This window comes from Bombyx mandarina, chromosome 23, assembly GCF_030267445.1.
Source record: "Bombyx mandarina strain Sakado chromosome 23, ASM3026744v2".
NCBI lineage: Eukaryota > Metazoa > Arthropoda > Insecta > Lepidoptera > Bombycidae > Bombyx > Bombyx mandarina.
In genome coordinates, this window is record NC_143229.1 from 8,434,730 (window position 1) to 8,455,053 (window position 20,324).

At 35.0% G+C, this 20,324-nt stretch overlaps 1 protein-coding gene across 1 annotated transcript in view; it reads right to left on the reverse strand.

The window, feature by feature from the left end:
* The window catches only part of cpo (RNA-binding protein), a 195,470-nt gene extending 176,092 nt beyond the window's left edge, over positions 1 to 19,378 (reverse strand). Inside the window, exon 1 of the mRNA XM_028177876.2 lies at positions 18,693 to 19,378. Within this exon, the coding sequence (XP_028033677.1) occupies positions 18,693 to 18,752 (60 nt within the window). The 5' untranslated portion in view covers positions 18,753 to 19,378. The remainder of the gene's footprint in view (positions 1 to 18,692) is intronic.
* Between the last annotated feature and the right edge of the window lie 946 nt (positions 19,379 to 20,324).

Consider the following 20,324-nt stretch of genomic DNA (forward strand, 5'->3'; position numbering starts at 1 on the left):
CCGTTGTAACTATACTGAGACCTTACAACTTATATCTCGAGGTGGGTGGCGCATTTACGTTGTAAATGTCTATGGCCTCCAGTATCCACTTAACACCAGGTGGGCTGTGAGTTCGTCCACCCATCTAAGCAATAAATAAAAAAAACCAAATGTTTTGATTTGAAAGTCGTACACTCTAGCAGATTTCCTCGCTGTTTTTCTAGTATAAAACATTCGAGATCGTTAACTTAAAGACAGTCGTCATTACAATCAAATTAAGACTTGAAGAATTCCAGGAAGCTTAACTCAATGCCATTTTGATTGTTATGTCTATAGGATTCAATAACTACTTAACACGAGTCGACCGTGAATATATCTATCCGTTTAAGAAAAATAATAATGATATACATTAATTGGATGGTAAATTAGTAGATAGTAAGTTAATACTACTTATGATTCGAGCTAATAGTTAAGAAGTGGTAATCTATTAATACGTGAAGCAAAAACTTTGTATCCCTTTTTACGAAAATTGCGCGGACGGAGGAGTATGAAATTTTCCACACTTTTAAAGAATATAGAGAAGAAGTGCACAATGCTAATATTTTTTTTAAATAATGCATAAAAGATACATTAAATTAATAAAGAAAACATTACACACACTACATACCATGTATTTGACGCACACACGCATGCATACTTTTTTTTTTTCTCCCATTTCTTGGCTTGCACGGTTTGTGCGTCAGCCATGCAAAAAGGTTAGGCAGTGTGTTAATGGATTTATTTTTTGGATTGGAAATTGGAACGGAATTTGGAAAAAGGATCAGGTATATATATATTATTTAAACTAAGTACATAAATGGTTACAATTTTATATTATTATGAAAAATGAAACTAGCTAAAATTCTATATACATCAATATTGATATTAGATAAAAGGATAGAAATTGAAGTAGGAAAAGGAATTTTAATGGACAAAAGTGAGGAAATAAAAGCGGAACGGTCATTTCGAGGACAGGCAAAGAATATATGATTAAAATCCCCAACGTCATTGCCACACTCACATATATCGCTAGGCAAAAGGTTAAGCCTTGCCAAATGCAAGGGAATGCATGCATGGCCCAGCCTCATGCGAATAAGGGTCGATGTGATAGTTTTACCAAACGTCAGATTTGAAAACCACGGTTTAGGAGGTATATCCACCTGGATCGTGCTGTAATATCGACCTTTAGTCTGACTTGAAGAACGCCAAATGTGTGTCCAAGAATGCATACTATTTATTGTCAAACTTTTGTTCTTGACATCTGTTGTCAAATTAAGAATAGATTAAATATGGTTTGTCTTTGTTAATATTTTTTATAATGTAGTCTTGGCGAAATTTGTGTTATAAAAGTATAAAGATTGTATAAAATACAATCATAATAGTGTACAAACTTACAATTCCAATTAATTATAGTCGAATTTCCACTGCTGCGGGACCTCTAGTAAATCTTGAAATCTTTTCCAATTAGATATTATTTAAGAATGATTTTAGTGCTAACATGAATTATTATGTATGTATTGGGAAGTAGTTGATTTGGAATCAAAACTACTATTACGGTTTAATCTCACATTTACTTAAATCTTATGATTTCTGACTCTTCAAATATTTAAGGTCAACTACGGACAATAGTTAATATATTCGTCAACATTTGAAAATTTTACTAAATGCCGCATAGTAAATCATGAAAACTATTTGTCAACATTTCCATTTCTTTGCCCGAAAAATGAACTAAAAGTATCTGGTTTGACTTGGTCATATTTCCGATAAGGATCTCTGATGTTGGACAATCGTAAAAATTGCTTTAATTATGCCCACAACCCTCGATATCCGCAGTAAGTAGTAAAAAAAAAAAAAAGTGACAGCCTTTTCCACTGGCTAAAAGCAATTTTTTTTAGTGGTATGTACGGATTCACATTGTGAGTTTACTACTTTCATGATAAAAGCCATTGAAGGTCAGACCTCAGTATATTCATATTATTATTACGAAAACATAATGGAGTCGTTATTAATAACATAAAACAACTAATTCATCCCCTAGGGTTTCGTCGCGAGACCGACTTTTCTGACTACAGCGTACCGTCAAACATATTAATGAGTTTTTACATTAACGTGGTAATAAAAGTGGTATTAATATAATAGATATGATACTAATACAGTTGTTTTTCGTATTTATAGTTAATGAAATATACAACAAATAATTATTTATTTATTTTTAAACTACCTCCCTTTAGTGCCAACCCTATCGTTTCTCTCGAAACACTTCACTCTTATTGCAAGTTAGTACTAATGAAGTGTGAAGGTCTTTGAACATTTCGAAAATATGTTTAGTAGAATATCGAGTTCCATTTTTTCCGTGCAACATATTTTAGGCATCCTTTTGAAATAGCGTGTGTTTACACAAGTCGTCGACTTATATAAAACAATTTCCGTATCAGGATTACTCCGGCGTTGGATAACATTTACATTGGTACATAGCAGACAGGATATTGGAATCTCTTAGATTTGATGTAGTTTTTATCGTAAAAATTGCATTATAGTAGCTAAACGGTTCGAACTATTGTTTAATGATCCTGAACAAATAAATGTTCCAATTTTCAGATCATTTCTTTAGTAGTTCAGTAGTAGTCAGATAGTAGTTCAGTTAATGTTTCTGCCACGAAGCAGTCAATTGTTTCTGCTTCAAAGGGTAAACATATTAAAGAAACATATTTTTTATCCGTTACATAATAAGAAATACGTTTCTTTTGTTTCGAGACGGGTCAATCGTGATATATCTAGGCTTGGCACTTCCTCTAGGCACTTAACAGCCGAGCTCTGTGATCCAGCGTATAAAAATTTCATAACTATATCTTCTCATCGTGAAATTCATCAATTGATCTTCATTTTCCCAGAATGAAAACAGAAAATTTAATCTTAATGGATTTATATGGATTCCTGTTGCTTTATTTGAATTGACACTGTTCATCGGAGCTTATTGAATATCGATAGCTTATTCATACACAACAATTTCTAATAAAACACATATCAGTTTAGACACAGCTCGGAATGCACGTACGGGGCATTAACTCGAATTACCTATTTATTGTCGGTTGTATGCATTCAAGAACAGGTATCAAATACGTGAGAAGTTCGCTTAACTGAGGATTTTGCACTCCCTACTGGATATACCGAACTATACATATTATAGTTCCCAACACACAATGGTCTGTGTAATTTAAAAGTGGACTCACAACGGACATTTCGTTCCGGATTATGATTTTGGTGTGATGAATGCATAACTAAACTTGTAGGCCTCTTTATGGAAATACGGACGATTCATTTTTTTTATTCGTCTGGATGTTAGTGAGCTGACTTTATTATTATTAGTATTGGGTCTTTACCTTCGATTTTTGCCGTTTAGTACACAAAAAGTTATAGTCGTTTGTTTTTATAAATAATTTTTATTTAATCAATCAAAATGGCCGCTCTTGGTATCGCTGCATATCTACCAACGAAATAGTAATATTTCAGTACCCTTCTTGAAGGAGTCAGGTGTACGGGAACCAACAAACTCTTCAAAGGCATGTAGCGTGCAACACTGGCAGCACCAATACGCAATGGGGCGTCACCGGGTGCATTCGGAATTCCCGAACACGCAGGTGACCTGACGTCTGTCTACAAGATTCGCGCGAGTTTAACATAAATCGTATGAAAATCAGTAGCATGATTTAGAAGTAAGCGGCAAATACATAAGAGGTTTATAAAACATATAAACGGAGAATAGACAAAGACAGAAACATTATGGTCTACTTTGTTTGGTTTCTAATTAGAAATTTTGAAAATCGAAATACATAAAAAATTCAAATTCGTTCGAATTACACGGTCACAACAACGGTTGCATAAATATCTATAACACATTAGAACCAATCACATTTTGAAATGTTCATGATCATCCCGACTTAGTCCGATTTCAGACAATATTTTTCAAAATCGCGTGTAGTTAAATGTACTTTTTCTATCAACAAATATCGCTTCAATTCAAATACGTGTGTATTTTTGAAGTGAAAATTTCTTTAACACCGTTGTGATTTGAAACACGATAAAATGGATTGAAACGCGAATCTAAAAAATGAACAAACATACTAGATTGGTTTTAATCTGCAAGAGAGTGAGATAGAATACATCTAATGGTTTAATTTCTATCACGTGTGAACTACAATGTTTTTTTTGGTCTACTCGGGATCGTTCGATTTTTACACGCTTTATATAAGCTTCACTTGTATGTATGTTTATATGTTTGTAACTGACTCCTTTAGATGCGATTTTGACCCACTTTAAACGGCCAGATTTCATTCAAACATTCATAATAGTTTATAAAAACTAAAAAAACACGCTTTATATAAAATTCAACTAAAAATAGAAAATAAATTTAAATAAATTTAAACTGAAAATACTATAAAAAATATATATTTTATTGTAAAAAAGCGTGGGGTGCATGGTGTTATTAGTTATAAATATTTTTCTGACAGATATGAGTAGAGGAATTATCATTTCAATACTATCATAAAAAGCACCCCACGCTTTTTTTATAAATAAAAAATATATATTTTTTACACTATTTTCAATTTAAGTTTATTAAAATTTATTTTCCATTTTTTAGTAAAATTTTATATAAAGCGTGTTTTTTAGTTTTTTTTAACTATTATTTACCATACTGGATATACATATTTCGAATGCCTCTAATGCTTAGAACTGTACGAGCAAATTATCGCATTAAAATAAATAGGAGCGCGTCCTCATTCCACCAGTCACTAGTCGATCAAATGTGATCCATCGCGCATTTTAATTGCGCACGATTGCGTTGCCTCAGTAAATTGCAATCACATGACATTGCGCAGTGCAAATCATACCTAAGTTGCATATTCATACATCGCACGTTGCATTTGTAATTAGTATCGTAGTTTCTACTAACTAGTGTCACTTAATTGATTTTATTATTATAATTTATAAGTGACTAGCTGACCCGGCAGACTTCGTAGTGCCTCAATCGATAAATAAAAGACCTATATTTTTTGTATAAAATACACTTAAAACAAACAAAAGGAATCCGTCCGATGGGGGACACATCAAAGGAAAAACAAAATTATTATTTTTATGTGATTCCGAGCATTTTGATATTTATATACCTTTTAAACCTTCTCTGGACTTCTACAAATAATTCAAGACCAAAATTAGCCAAATCGGTCCAGCCGTTCTCGACTTTTAGCGAGACTAATGAACAGCAATTAATTTTTATATACATATATAGAATAGAATAAGAATATTTTGGAAATTAACAAAATTCGTCTTATTTTCTTATTCAGAACTCCTATTCATTCCTTTATTTCAAGGTATACTCGATAACCTCTTAACACCACCTTATTACTCACGGATCGTGCTCGCTTACAATCTAGTTCATACAGAATCATTTAGTTAAACGATAGAATGCTCGACTTTTAAATATGTTTTCTTTTTCTTTCTCTATCTTCTTTCTGAAGTAAGCTTAAACGCCTGGTATATAATCCACACTTCTTACATTCCTCATAAGAATAAGAAGAGAACAAGCCGAATTACATGATGAAACACATGTTTGACGAACCGAATCCATAATTTAATTCGTAATAAGTATTTCAGATTTAACATATAAAGTAGGTATACCAAACAAAGAATATTAATACAAAATTTGATTGAAATAAAAAACTATTTACAATCTCTCGTTTTTTATTTTCATTATATTATTTTCGAATTTTCAAATTTATATTTAAGTATGTTATATTATTATGTATAAAGAATTTACCACAATTTAAACTGCAACACATGACTGCTTCACGGTAGGTATAGGTATCATGTAGTATTCACTGGTGCTGGCTTAGAACACACACTGCCACCAGTAAGTGTTGTCCCAGATATGACAAGCGATATCATAATTTATTTTCATTTAAGGTAATGGTTTTTACCTTACATCCATTATTTTATAAAATCAACTACTACGCTCTAAACACGACTTATTTACATAAAACGAACATACGGTGCTCGTAATATTTTTTTGCGTTTCACATGTATAGGTTAATGAACTCTATGTAGTTAAAACTAACGATAACATATTTTAAAGTTAAATTTTATGGTTTACTTCAGCTTTTTATGTTCTAATGAAATATCGCCAATTCTGAAGCCAATTTTATTTATTTATTCATCTATATTTTGGTTGAAGATTAATATTCTGTAGGCAGCGGCTTGGCTCTGCCCCTAGCATTGTTGAAGTATATGGGCGACAGTAACCACTTACCATCAGCTGGGCCGTATGTTCCTATGCTTACAAACGTAATAAAAAAACTGAGTTGATTCTATCTAGAAATCTTCAACAAAATCGGTACGTCCATCAACACCACGTTTCCAGATTATTATTTTTTACCATATTCCAGTAAGTTCCGGCCTCCCCTGGGGCCGTTCGTAAGATGTTGTGAAAAACAAATCTCAGCCATGAGTATGCCCCTGATATTGTGATGTATCTAAGTGACCCTAAGCACATACTACCGAGCGGGCCATAGGCCATAAGCCATAGGCGTTTGTGTCTTCGAATAAAAATATAATAAATAGACTGTGTATAAAACAATGGTCACGCTTCACCGACAAATTATAATTAAGATTTTTATGTGGTACACATGTCGTGCAGATTACTTATAAAACTCTTGAAGTATAACTACTTCAGTAATAAATTTATTGAAAATAGATGATCGATTGCTCATTGAACATTATAGGAAACTTTGAAATATGAATCGGATGTCGTATTCTACTATTTTTTTTATTAATACACTACTTCTTTTTGTACTACTTCTATTTGAAGTCTGCATTAGAAATAAATTGAGCTGATTTCAACTAAAAACTAACTACTGATCGAACTACATAGCTACTAACAAATTGAATAGTGCAAGTTTCGAAATCGGTTATTATCAGGATGGGACAGTATGCATGACCTAGTACGAGGAGTCGATTTAATATTCAAAGGAGGTGCGAGCTCGGCGCACGCTCCTGTGTAATAAAAGCACGCTCTGACGCTTAACGAGCTGCACCGATGAGTTCCTTGGCTCGTATTTAAAACGAAGCGACCAGCAACATAACCTATGCCAGCCGAGCCTTTAATGTATAGCGTTTATTGTTGCCATTTTCCATATAATTCGACTACAATTTAGACTCGTGGTAGGACCTCTTGTGAGTCCGCACGGGTTTTAGAGTCGTCGTGGCCTAAAGGATAAGACATCCGATGCATTCGTGTTGAGCGATGTATCGGTGTTCGAATCCCAGGCGGGTACCAATTTTTCTAATGAAATAAATACGTACTTCACAAATGTTCACGATTGACTTCCACGGTGAAGGAATAATAAAATCGCGTAATAAAAATCAAACCCGCAAAACTATAATTTGCTTAATTACTGATGGTAGGACCTCTTGTGAGTCCGCGCGGGTAGGTACCATCACCCTGCCTATTTCTGCCGTGAAGCAGTAATGCGTTTCAGTTTGAAGAGTGGGGCAGCCATTGTAACTATACTCGAGACCTTAGAACTTATATATCAAGGTGGGTGGTGCATTTACGTTGTAGATGTATATGGGTTCCAGTAACCACTTAACACCAGGTGGGCTATGAGCTCGCCGACCCATCTAAGCAATAAAAAAAAACATGCACTTCATATAGCGCTGTGTCTATCGGAGCTCATACGCATCACAACGTGAACGAAGCCACCAGTTTTGATTCATGAAATAGAAATTTCAATAGTATTTTAACGACTTTTTGCCACGTACCATTCGGCTTTGGAATGAGCTCCCCTCCACGGTGTTTCCCGAGCGCTATGACATATCCTACTTCAAACGAGGCTTGTGGAGAGTACTTAACGGTAGGCAGCGGCTTGGCTCTGCCCCTGGCATTGCTGAAGACCATGGGCGACGGTAACCACTCACCATCAGGTAGGCCGTATGCTCGTCTGCCTACAAGGGCAATAAACAAACAAACAAAAAGACTAACCCACCCGCCTTTCCAACTTCTACTTACCTATATTGATTATCGTATTTTCAGTTTTTCTGTTGTGTGTTTCAAAATTCTGGTAAATCTTTCGTAAGTATATAATTACGGAAACAATGGAAATTGAACTAAATATCTCACATGACATTCTTATTCGCAACATGCACTACGCAATTAATGTGCACACAAGGCAAAAAAAAGTTGGATTATAATATAATGTTATTATCAATATTGTCGTCCATAATTATTATAAAATATTTTTTTGTGTATCTCAGGAATGTGGACAAGATAGGACTATCATAACAAATTACATTATTATTTTTTAATATTTAAACAATTTATGGTAAATATGGTAGTGTCGACAATTGTTGTTTTTTATATTGTTGGTTATCAATATGTGTAATTTTCAGATGCCTGATGAAGGTCTAATAAAAGACCGAAACGTTGCAAAAATAATAATGTAATTTGTTATGATAGTCCTATCTTGTCCACATTCCTGAGATACACAAAAAAATATTTTATAATATAATGTTATGTTCTATTTTATTTAAAAACCCAATCTTAATTTAAAAAAACGACATGTCGTATAAAAACTAGCCAAGCGTAAAACGACAGCAAAACATTAAGGGTTAAGATTGTAATATCGACGTTTGTAGACTTCAACTTCCATTCATAAGTGAAAGCGGTATAGAAACTAGTTTACCGAGATGCATTACGTATAGAAATACTTTATCACAATAATAATTAATGATACGCGAGCTGTCAAATGTAGCCAGCCTTATGAAACAACTGGTGCAACAAGGAATCGTAACGTGCCAATTATGTCACGTTGTTACGACATTCTTTTTTCTACAAGCAACTACTGATCAGATGATACTTATTCCTTATTCGGTTTAATTTTTACGAGCGAATTCAAACTTTCGGTTCAAACTTTATTTATTCTATGAAACAGTTTTTAATGGACAAAAGAAATTGAAGAAACTGTTTGAAGGACAATATACAGAGATGTGACGTGATAGACCACTCAGTTTTTTTAATTTTTTTATTGCTTATATGAGTGGACGAGCTCACAGCCCACCTGGTGTTAAGTGGTTACTGTAGCCCATAGACATCTACAACGTAAATTCACCACCCACCTTGAGATACAAGTTCTAAGGTCTTAGTATAGTTACAACGGCTGCCCCACCCTTCAAACCGAAACGCATTACTGCTTCACGGCAGAAAAAGGCAGGGTGGTGGTACCTACCCGTGCGGACTCAAAAGAGATCCTACCAGAATAAAGAAATAACAGAAACCAGTAAAATAATTGGTTTCTCTATTTCATCTTTTCTTATTACTGAAGTGATTTAGTGCGTTCAAAAAAACTAAAAGAAGGTAAGCCGCGGCGCTTTTTTACAAAATAATTGGCTTGGCGTGCCGGTAATAAGATGAAAATAATAAGTTAGTTTATGTAATTCATTTATACCAGTAGCACGCTGCCGTTTCTCAACACAGGTCCGTACTTGTTTAACATATTTTTTATAGTCGTACAAAGTCCTTTTCATAATTCCTAAATTAATTATTTTGTCACTAGCAATCCATGTATTCCATTTTCAAGGGTAGGATGATAATAGTCATTATTCCTATGTAACGACGTCAAAATCGAGTGACGAGAGAGACTCAAAAACCATCCAATCTTAGATGAGCTTTGTACGTTCGTCTGCCTATAAACTCAAACAAAACAATATACCCTTCTGTCTACCCATGACCCGCCTGCCTAATTCACATCGCAACACATGACTATTAGAGGCGTCGAAGCGTTGTTTGTTATTGTCGTTGTGGACTGTATGTATATTCGTTGTTTGCTGCTACAGTATAATCAACACATTTTGATATTGGTTAGTTACTCAATACACGTGCATAGGAATACGATAAATAACAAAGTATGCACCCTACCATACCGAATCACAAATGCTGTTTAAAAATTGACACAAGTGCTTCCATTTTTGAAATATACCCGATGTTGCTTCTTTATGTTATTTGTTAGCATACGTGGGTAGCAACAGCCAACAACAACTTCAGCAATGCCAGTGACTACACTAACAGCTAATTGTCATGAAAAAATTTGCGCACACTGTCACATAAATGAAGACCACGATATAAAATAACATTCATACAATAAAGATACGTCAAAGAGATTGAAAGCGATGCCGATCGTAGTTTGGGTCTCAAACTTCTCGGGGCGCGAAGAAAGCTATCAGCAATCTAGGGGCCATTGATTGCGTACAAAGAGCCTTTCGTCTTGCGACATCGGAGTTCGATTTTCTGTTCACAATGCTACTGCCGACTCTCGTCTTGTATCGGAGATTATACTTATACGGTTCGTTTGGTTTTCCGTGTCGTTCGTACGATTTATACCAGATTCACGTATCCTCGTATCACCCAAAATACTTCCTCTTAGGTATTTTTCGTTTTTTAATAATACCCTGCGTAGGAATTCGGATATCGGCAGAGCGTTTTATAATGTTTTTTAATGTTAATACATTCGGTTGCTATGATAAAAAGAACGAGTCCGTCGCTCTGAATCGTTAAAATACAATTTTCTTTTGTAAAAAAAAGAGAATTTTATAGAAATACTTCGGTGTTTAAACAATATTTAATCCAACACATAAAATGTACAATCACGATCATAATGCCTAAAAGTTGAGGTCGTTTATTAGAGCCCACAGTACCGAGGAGAATACATTGCCGGGATTTGTAAAGTTTTAAGGTATGTCCATTTTGGCTGCCACCCAAGTTCGTAGCACAATGAACAATAAATACCTATTAGAACAATACTTAATCACTTCACTTCCATTACGTACAACTGTATTTACAATATATTTTTCTCTCAGTTTTAACAACCTCAATTACTGGAACAAATGGTTACATAAACCATACATATTATAAAAACCGTGTACTAATTCTAAGCAAATTGAGAAAAATTCATCAAATGTCACATGCAAATCTCTATCCAGCCCATTTTTATCAAATATTTTATATGAAGTAAACTGAAAATTAATTAATAGCAGTCTGCTATACCTAGAACGTACGAAAGGGCCCGTTAATTTTGTCAATTTAAAAACAAATAAACATGGTACGAAACAAAAGTAGACGAGTACCTAATCAGTTAGTCAATTTAAAATTCTCTCGACTACAGAACATCAAACGGAAACTTTTTTAGTTTGCTGGAACGTCGATTGTCGGTAATCCGAGGTGCAAAGCGATAGAACCGTGCTCAGTGCATTGGAAAACAGTTATTCGATGTGCAATGTCTCTGTTGTGTACCCAGTGTAGTGCACTCAGCTGAACTGGACGTTATAATCGTGTGTACCACGATTTATAAGCTCCATGTAAGCACATTTCAAATATGAAAAGGGAATGACCAGCGAAGCGCTATTATTATTAACGGCTTGTTCTGTTTTAAATTTCTTGAATTATTTAATGATTTTAAAGTATCTAAGGGCTATCAAGAATTAATCAATTTTAATACATCTAAGATTTATACTTAATAGTATGTTTTTGTTCTACAATAAACTAGCCTCTAAAGCTTTATTCTAGATACTCATCTAGAAAACAACATGTTTGCCGTATAATTATTTTTAAAGCCGTAACACGCACCCTATCAAAAAGCCAAAATCTACCGACGGATTCAATTAAAAGTTTCCGTCAAGCAACTCGAACTGACTAACATTAGATAAAGCTCGATTAATTATTACTCCGTTAATGGACAAAGGAAGTTCTTTGCAGCGTCCAACAAGCAGAATGCGAAGTGAACCAGACAAGCTCGGACGTAAACAAGAATCGTTCATTCGAGCGATCCCTGAACGAGGACCTCAGAAAAACTATCGCCCCCTTTTCCACGAACGAACTTGGTATATATCTGTCTTGGTCATTGGGGAGGGTGGATCGGGAAACTATTTATTTTTACAGCGAAGCGTCGTCGAACAAATTAGATGGACAAACTGTTGAAACAGGCGAGGTGTCTATTTTCCACTCGACGGAAATTCCTTTCTTTGAAACGTTCTAAAGAATGTGCCCGCGATTCAGCTCGAGCGAGGTAATAATTTTCTCCTCGGCTCCCATGGAGATATTCGTTCGATCTGCGTATTATTGGCAGATACTTAGAGGCTTTTCAAAGAAGAAAGTGATATCTTCTGAGTGCAGATGCTTTGATCATTGACTCTTTTATCTTTACTTGTAATATTTCGCAATATTTTATATTATTATCTTTTATGGTATTTTATGGTATGAGGAAATACTTTTTATTCACGTTATTGTTGCTGTTTAAATGCAGAACACTTATAAATTATAAATTTATATTTATATATTCCGTTCACGATTTCTATTAGATTTGTAAATACAAAGAGGCCTTAAATTATCTGTGAAGGAAAATCTACAGATTTGTGTGCACATTCGTATCCTGCAGAGATTGGCATTACGGTCGTTTCAAGTTTCCTGTTAATTGGCAAGCCGGACTATGGTCTGCGTAATTGAAAGGTCCCTTGTAATTTACGAATCCATTAGGCTGGCTACATAAGTTAGAAGAAGATTAAGAACTAGTCTGACGCAGGGCTCAGTACGTAACCTGAATAAGAATATTCGAAATATTCTAACAAAAATAACCAATGATATAAATTATATTTATGGATAAAATACAAGTTCTATTTATTTCTGAACGGAAACCACTTTCTTACATTGTCGAAGAGATACGCACTGGTTACGAATATTTTATGAAATCTGCTAGTATTTGTTGTACGGTGGCTAAAGAATACCTTAAAAGAAACGATACAAATAAAACACATTTGATCATTCACAAAATATGTAGTTATATCATATTTTCTCATTATTTTTCAAAGCAAATAGGCTCTTTTATTTCCCATAAATTAGTTTTTAAATTTTTTGATTTAGTTTTGTGGCTACATTTACTTGATCACGATAAAATCATAAAGAAACTATTCGCATTCGCTTGATGTATGTACACTTTGTTGAATTAAGTATACACTTAATTACCCTAACATATTCAATTATAATTACATAAGAAGTTTTCTTTTACAAAACCCTTAGACACAATCCACTAAGTTTCTTGCCGGATTTTCTCAGTTCTCTTCTCTTGCTAGGGCTAGTACTAGCAACTCCTCTCAAGTTAAGTCCTTTGAACTCACCAGTCTATGCGTAGTTGGGATAGCCGCTAAGACTACAAACGATTAGGTAATGAAAAAACGAAGCTATTTAAGGATTTTAGATAGTCGTACAGTAGACAGTTGATCAAAGTATCCGCGCACAAGTATAGTTACCTGAGCTACCGTCTAAATCAATGCTCATCAATTTATTTTAATCGCTATGTTATCATTATTCATCATTATCAACAGATTTGATTAACATAAGAATCGAACCTGCTTAAACAAGTAACATTCTTCTTTTTTTTTCCTATTACCCTCTGCTGGTGTGAAGGGCTCGAATCAAATTAAAAGTTATGAGTAATCAATAAGTAGCATTGGTTTATTTAATTTATTGCCTTGAGATCGCCAGATATACCCACAATGCCAATGGTAAACAGAATAGAGCAACAGTAATTCTGAAATCTGAAAGGCTCTTATGTGTATCTCAAAGGCTTTAACATTATATATAGCTTGCATCCAGTTAGTATTTCCATCGCCTTTCATGAATCGTAGACATAATTAAAACTACATATATCTATTGTTTAATCTATTGTTTAATTTTATCACTGGTGGTAGGACCTCTTGGGAGTCCACACGGGTAGGTACCACCACCCTGCCTATTTCCGCCGTGAAGCAGTAATGCGTTTCAGTTCGAAGGGTGGGGTAGCCGTTGTAACTATACTGAGATCTTAGAACTTATATCTCGAGGTGGGTGGCGCATTTACGTTGTATATGTCTATGGGCTCCAGTAACCACTTAACACCAGGTGGGCTGTGAGCTCGTCCATCCATTTAAGCAATAAAAAAAATAAAAAAAACTTCGACGGACAAGACCAGTGTTGTAATTCATTACCAGCAAACAAAGCAAACCGTAAAATAATTTCCAACACCCGAAACTAACACACATACACGCAAAATGAAACCGTAAGAGTACCTATAAACTATACATCAACATATTAGGCAAAACATGTTTAGTATAAATAAAGAAGCAACATCGAAAACTTTATTTGTGAAAACAAAGCGTATAGTTGAGATGCATGCGGATTTATATAAATAGACAACCATGGTCGATGGTAGACCCGACGGCGCCGGTCGGGTCCGATGCCGACGCCATATGATCCGACACTCGAAGCAGGGCTTTCAAACCGCGTTTATCAATATTTAACAGATTCACTGAAAAACTATATTACCTATAATTGTTTAATGTAGATTTGTATTTTGTACTAGCTGGCCCGGCAGACTTCGTAGTGCCTCAATCGATAAATGAAAGACCTAAACTTTTGCATAAAATAAACTTAAAACAAACAAAAGGAATCCGTCCGACGGGGGACACATCAAAGGAAAAATAAAATTGTTATTTGTTTAATTCCGGGAATTTTCATATTTATCTACTTTTTAAACCTTCTCTGGATTTCCACAAATAATTCAAGACCAAAATTAGCCAAATCGGTCCAGCCGTTCTCGAGTTTTAGCGAGATTAACCAACAGCAATTCATTTTTATATATATAGATAGATAGCTGCGTTATACTCAAATTCCTTTACTGTCTCAGCAACTCGTCTTTGGAATAGCCTTCCCTAGAGTTTTCATGAAGCACGTTCAGTTGATATTTTGAAAGCGAAAGTACATGATCTCTTTTTCAAAACAACAGTTTGCTTGATTGTTTTGTAGAATGTTGTGGTTTATGTAATTTATTTTATTTGATATGTATTTCTTATCTATATATTTTGTATGTATGTATGTATATCTATGTATCTATGTTTTTATTTTGGTAATGTAATTATAACCTAGTGTTTATTTTCACTCATGTCTACTATAATTCTTTAAATTATCGCCATGTATTAATTTTATCACAGCTACGCACTCCTTGAATCTTTTACTTTATCAACGAGGGTTAACTGGAAACGAATGCCTGCATGGCTTTAAGTTCACCTTTGTACAATGTTTTTGTGTATTAAAGGATTTTCAATCAATCAATTAATATTACTTTTCGTTATTTTTTAACATAGATGGACAGACAGACTCACGACATGACAGAAAGCACAATGTGACACATGATTTCTTATATAAATTAAAAGAGGTAAAAAACTATATATATAATTAAAACCAGTTTTACGGTTTATATTCGCGTTTTTCGTTATCATTACATTATTTCCTCCCATTTACAGTTTTCGTGATCATGTACGACTGTCAGTCGATGGCCAGTAAACCGTAAATTTATTTTTAATTAAATATATTATATTATTATATGTATTCTGTAAATATTTATAACTCATTACGACGCGCAAAAACCGACGGTAATAATAATGCATAATTAAGTAATAATTTAGTAATTCTTAATACATTATTATTTTTTAGAGCATCTTTAATTTCGAACTATATATAATCTTTTCGAAATAATTTGATCGTCCTCGCTTTGTTTCCTAACTTAAGTCTATTAATATATTTTTTCGTGATTATGTATTTAATCATGCTATGCTAAAACATGAACAACGCTACTTTCACAGCGCTTCCTTACCCTCACTTCAAAGAAATCACGAGGTATCGCTCCCAGAATACCGTAATAAGAATTCAATCCAAAGCTTCAACATATGATCAGTTCTTACCATTCTATTTACCATTTCAAAGTATTTCCAATCATCCATTTCCAATCATTTCAAAGAAGGGCTGACGTAGTTAAACTACAAATTAGAAACAAAATATGTTAGCAATCAGCATTTTTTTACTTTTTCTACTGCTAGGGCTTATGAGCCCGAACGGGTAAGTACCACCACCCTACCTATTTTTGCGGCGTTTCGGTTTGAAGAGCAGGACAGCTATATAACTAAGCTTATACCAGATTCAATGTGGCTGGCGGCAGCGGGATATTCCCTTAACACCAAGTGGACAGTGAGCTTGATGATCTTTTTTTTTATTGCTTAGATGGGTGGACGAGCTCACAGCCTACCTAGTGTTAAGTGGTTACTGGAGCCCATAGACATCCACAACGTAAATGCGCCACCCACCTTGAGATACAAGTTCTAAGGTCTCAAGTATAGTTACAACGGCTGCCCCACCCTTCAAACCGAAACGCATTACTGCTTCACGGCAGAAATAGGCAGGGTGGTGGTACCCACCCGCGCGGACTCACAAGAGGTCCTACCAACAGTAAATCTGTTTATGCAATAAATAAATAAAAACTTTCGAATCTAAAATGGAGAATATTGAAATTTGTTAAAAGCCGATTTGAATATCAATAGAAATATTTAAAGCAAATAATGTAAATTATTATTAAATTTACAACCGCTTAAACCGAGAGAACTTCGCGACGCATCACTCTTCAGTTGTGACGGCAGTGATCCGGAAAGTTATTTAATTTGTGCCCTACGTGACAGCCCTACGCTACAAACGTGTCCCAGACGATCCGGCAACCGTGAAACCCCACGAGATTACGGGAAACGACGTAGATATTGGATTGAGATCGTGTAAAACATCTAACATGAAAGGTGGGACAAAAATTATACGAAAATGTCAAAATATATTACAATGTCAAAAGAATCTTCGTATGGGCAATGAATAAGGATTAGAAAATTATACTTGCCACTTTGGTAAGATTTGCTCTGATTACCTTTTAATATGAATAATTTATGTTCTTTTCTTAAATTATATTTGCGTTATTATATTGCTACGACTGGTACAAGGTAAAGTAATTACGAATAGTTATAAGAATGGTAATAAAATAAAAACTTCGATCACGTGTGTCAAGGCTACCTTTTAATACCAGATTGAAAATTAGTTCGTTTTTCACCTACTATAACGATAAAATCATACATGTCATACTTAGAAACTACACTAATCATATTTTTTTACATCGAACGATAATCCGTCGACAGGCCAACAAAAAAGTTACGAACCAAAGAAACACAGCAGATTATACAGCAGATGTTAGAATTTTAAAAGAACAATAGTAGGATAATAAGTGAAAGGGAATGTGAATCGATGCGATAACATACAGCCAGCCTCATTCTGCCGCGAAACAATTATCGTAAGTTCCGATTGGATCTCCTGGATTAGATTCAGGATCGGCATTAAGTTTGCTTTTCTATAGGCAGACACACAAATTTGGGTATATACTGTACCCCATAGATACTATAAGATGCTTTGAGATAAGTACGATGTTGAATTTATAATTACAATTCTCATTAAAAAACAGTTATATTATACCATCAGAACTGAACGCCCAATTGTTCCGCTACATAAATGAGCATAAATATATAGTATAATCATTCTGTAAAACTGATTCATTATTTGTGTCTATTTAGCTGCAGTAATTTCTCGTGTTGTTTCTAACACGCTCGGCAAAAGTGTACGCAAGCAATTACCGCATGAACGATTACAGACACGCTCCATGGGCAAAGGAGTATCTACTCTAGTGGACAACGCCTCAGTTCACATCAAAGCGAAGTGGGAAATCAACATTAACTTGCCAAACAAAGCCAGTGTTCGGAACCATGCAATAAAGTGCAAATTACGTATGGTGAAATACGGTAACGTCATTTATACTTTATTCAAGTTTAAAATACATTGTGGGAATTGTATTCATTGCCGAACGCATTCAACGATAAACTATGTAATAATTAATCAAAGAATTAGAGCAGTATCAAAATTCCAAAATGAAGACTGCCCAAATAAAAATTTTCATACCAACAAACATCCAAATAACATCGTCATTGGATTAAAAAATTATACACGCTAAATAGTACCTACAGTACAATATTGTCAACTTTTTCTAAAGTTGTCCGTGTAAAAGGGTACTCAAAGTGGTAAACCGACATCCACTCTATTTGTCTCCGCTAACACGACCGCTGCGCACTTCGCGCCAACGAGTTTACGTTAAGAATCCTCTCGATTTTAAAAGCAGCTTATACTTAGGTTACCTTTTTGAACAAGAAACTGATTAAACATTTAATATTAATGTGTAGTTCCATTTCAACAAACCCTATCAACATTTACTGTTTACTTCTGTTTATATAATATAATATGAGTACTCCTACAGATGGCACACACGTTATTGACATAAAATTTACAATGTTTAGTTTACGAAAACAACTTGTGTTCTTGTGCGGAAGTGTAATGGCACGAAGTTGCGTACCCTCGAGAGTTGTTTTTGAGTAGGAGAACGATCGAAGATCAAATAATATGCGACCTTCGTCTATTGAGATAAAGACTAAAATATTTAAAAGATATAAGCAATATAATCTTTTCATTCCCAGAAGGTTCTGTCGCAAGGAAAATTTCCTCTTATTGTGTTAGTGAATGCTTATTGTATGTCCGGGCGTTTTCCCTATTGTAACGGCTTTAGAAGCCTGGGGCAACGTTACTTCTGTGACTTTACAATTATCTTTAATAAAGAGTTAAACCAACTAAGTCATTGAGATCTTTCAAAAAAAAATTATATTATAGTTAGGATCGTTTGGGTACTGACCTCTTCCTCAGTGGTGGCGGTATTGACCGAATCCATGCTTTGGCAGAGAGCGAGCTCCATATTCTTGTGTTGCGGAGATGCGGCCCGCGGTGATGACTGCTGTGGAGGCACCAGCGTGCCTTGGTTTGCTCCTGGAGTCTGCTGTGCCCCTACTCCTGGCCCGACAGGACTCTGTGAAGCTTGCAGGCCTTGAACCGCTTGTAGATTCTGAGCCGCCTGAAGGCTTTGCGCCGCCTGAAGGCTTTGTTGAGCTTGTAAGCTCTGCTGCGCCTGCAGATTTTGCAAAGACTGATGGGCCAGATTCAATTGGTGTTGTTGCACGATGCTTTGTTGCACAATGCTTTGCTGCACTTTGATGTGTTGGTGCACGGCTAGTTGGTGAATTGGATGAAGGGTGGTCGGGGGAGCAGGGAACGGGGGGGAGAGCCGCTGTCGCTTCACTTGCGCGTTCTGAAGCGCTTCGTGCAGCCTCTTCACGGGGAGGGGACTTTGGCCGAGGTTATCCACGACTGTGGCTGGGCGTGCCGGCCGAGTCGCGTGACTCTGGCGAGCACTGACCGTTGCAGCGACAGGGAAGGGACCGCGTACTGTAAGACACGGTATCGATATCGAAGTATCAACAACGACAGTACTTGTTCGTTGATCAACGCGATAATTGACGAATACAAGTTTCTTAATGAAACGTATTTACTACACCTAGCGGCGAATTTATTGTTCAGCGCTTTAGCACTAGAATCTTCATACGAGTTGGATGATCCTCTTCGAATGAGTTAATCCTGCAAAAAAAGAAAAATAAACTTTATAGATATAATGAGAGAAAAAAACGTTCCCTACACATAGTATTTAAAAATGCCATAGATGCTAGCGGTGCTGTAGCTAATCTCAGTTTTTTTCTTTCATGTTCGTTACTTAGTTCAGTAATGATGAAGACATAAAGCTGTATAACTATTATTATTTCACATCACAAATATAAATGAGACCAATAATAATTATTAAAGTTTCATCTCAGTGTCGCTCTTTTAACAAGATTCATGAGTATTGTTCTTAAAAATCTAATCATTTGCCTAAACGCACATTCTTTCGTAATGGTTTCAGAAGAATTTTCTAAAATAATATGTTTTGTTTTAATACATTTTACACTACAAACACAATATACAACTATAAATACTTCAACGGCAGCCAGATGCGAACAGACGAAATTTAAAACTACGCAATCGTTGATTCTCTTTCGATTAAACTGTACTACAACGTTTTAGTTCAAAGAACCTTAAATAAAACTATATTTCGTTATTAACTTTGTTGAAACGAAGTTCCTTATGTCACCATGCGGAGGGGTACCCTAACCGGGAAAAAACGTCCGTAACGTAAGATTTTTTTATAGCTAAAACAACTATGTTATAACAAAAAGAAACATCTCAGGCGCACGGTTTGAATAATTGAATATTTCTGCAGATAATGCACACTTTTGGTGGGGTTGCAACTTAAAAGATTAATGACGTTATGTAACTCATGACTTCAACAACAACAACTTGCAATGCTTATAAAAAAATATACCAAAACACAATGCCTTCAAGCTACGTACCTATTTGAAATTACAAGAACAAAAAAAAAACAAATGAACAGAAAAAATAA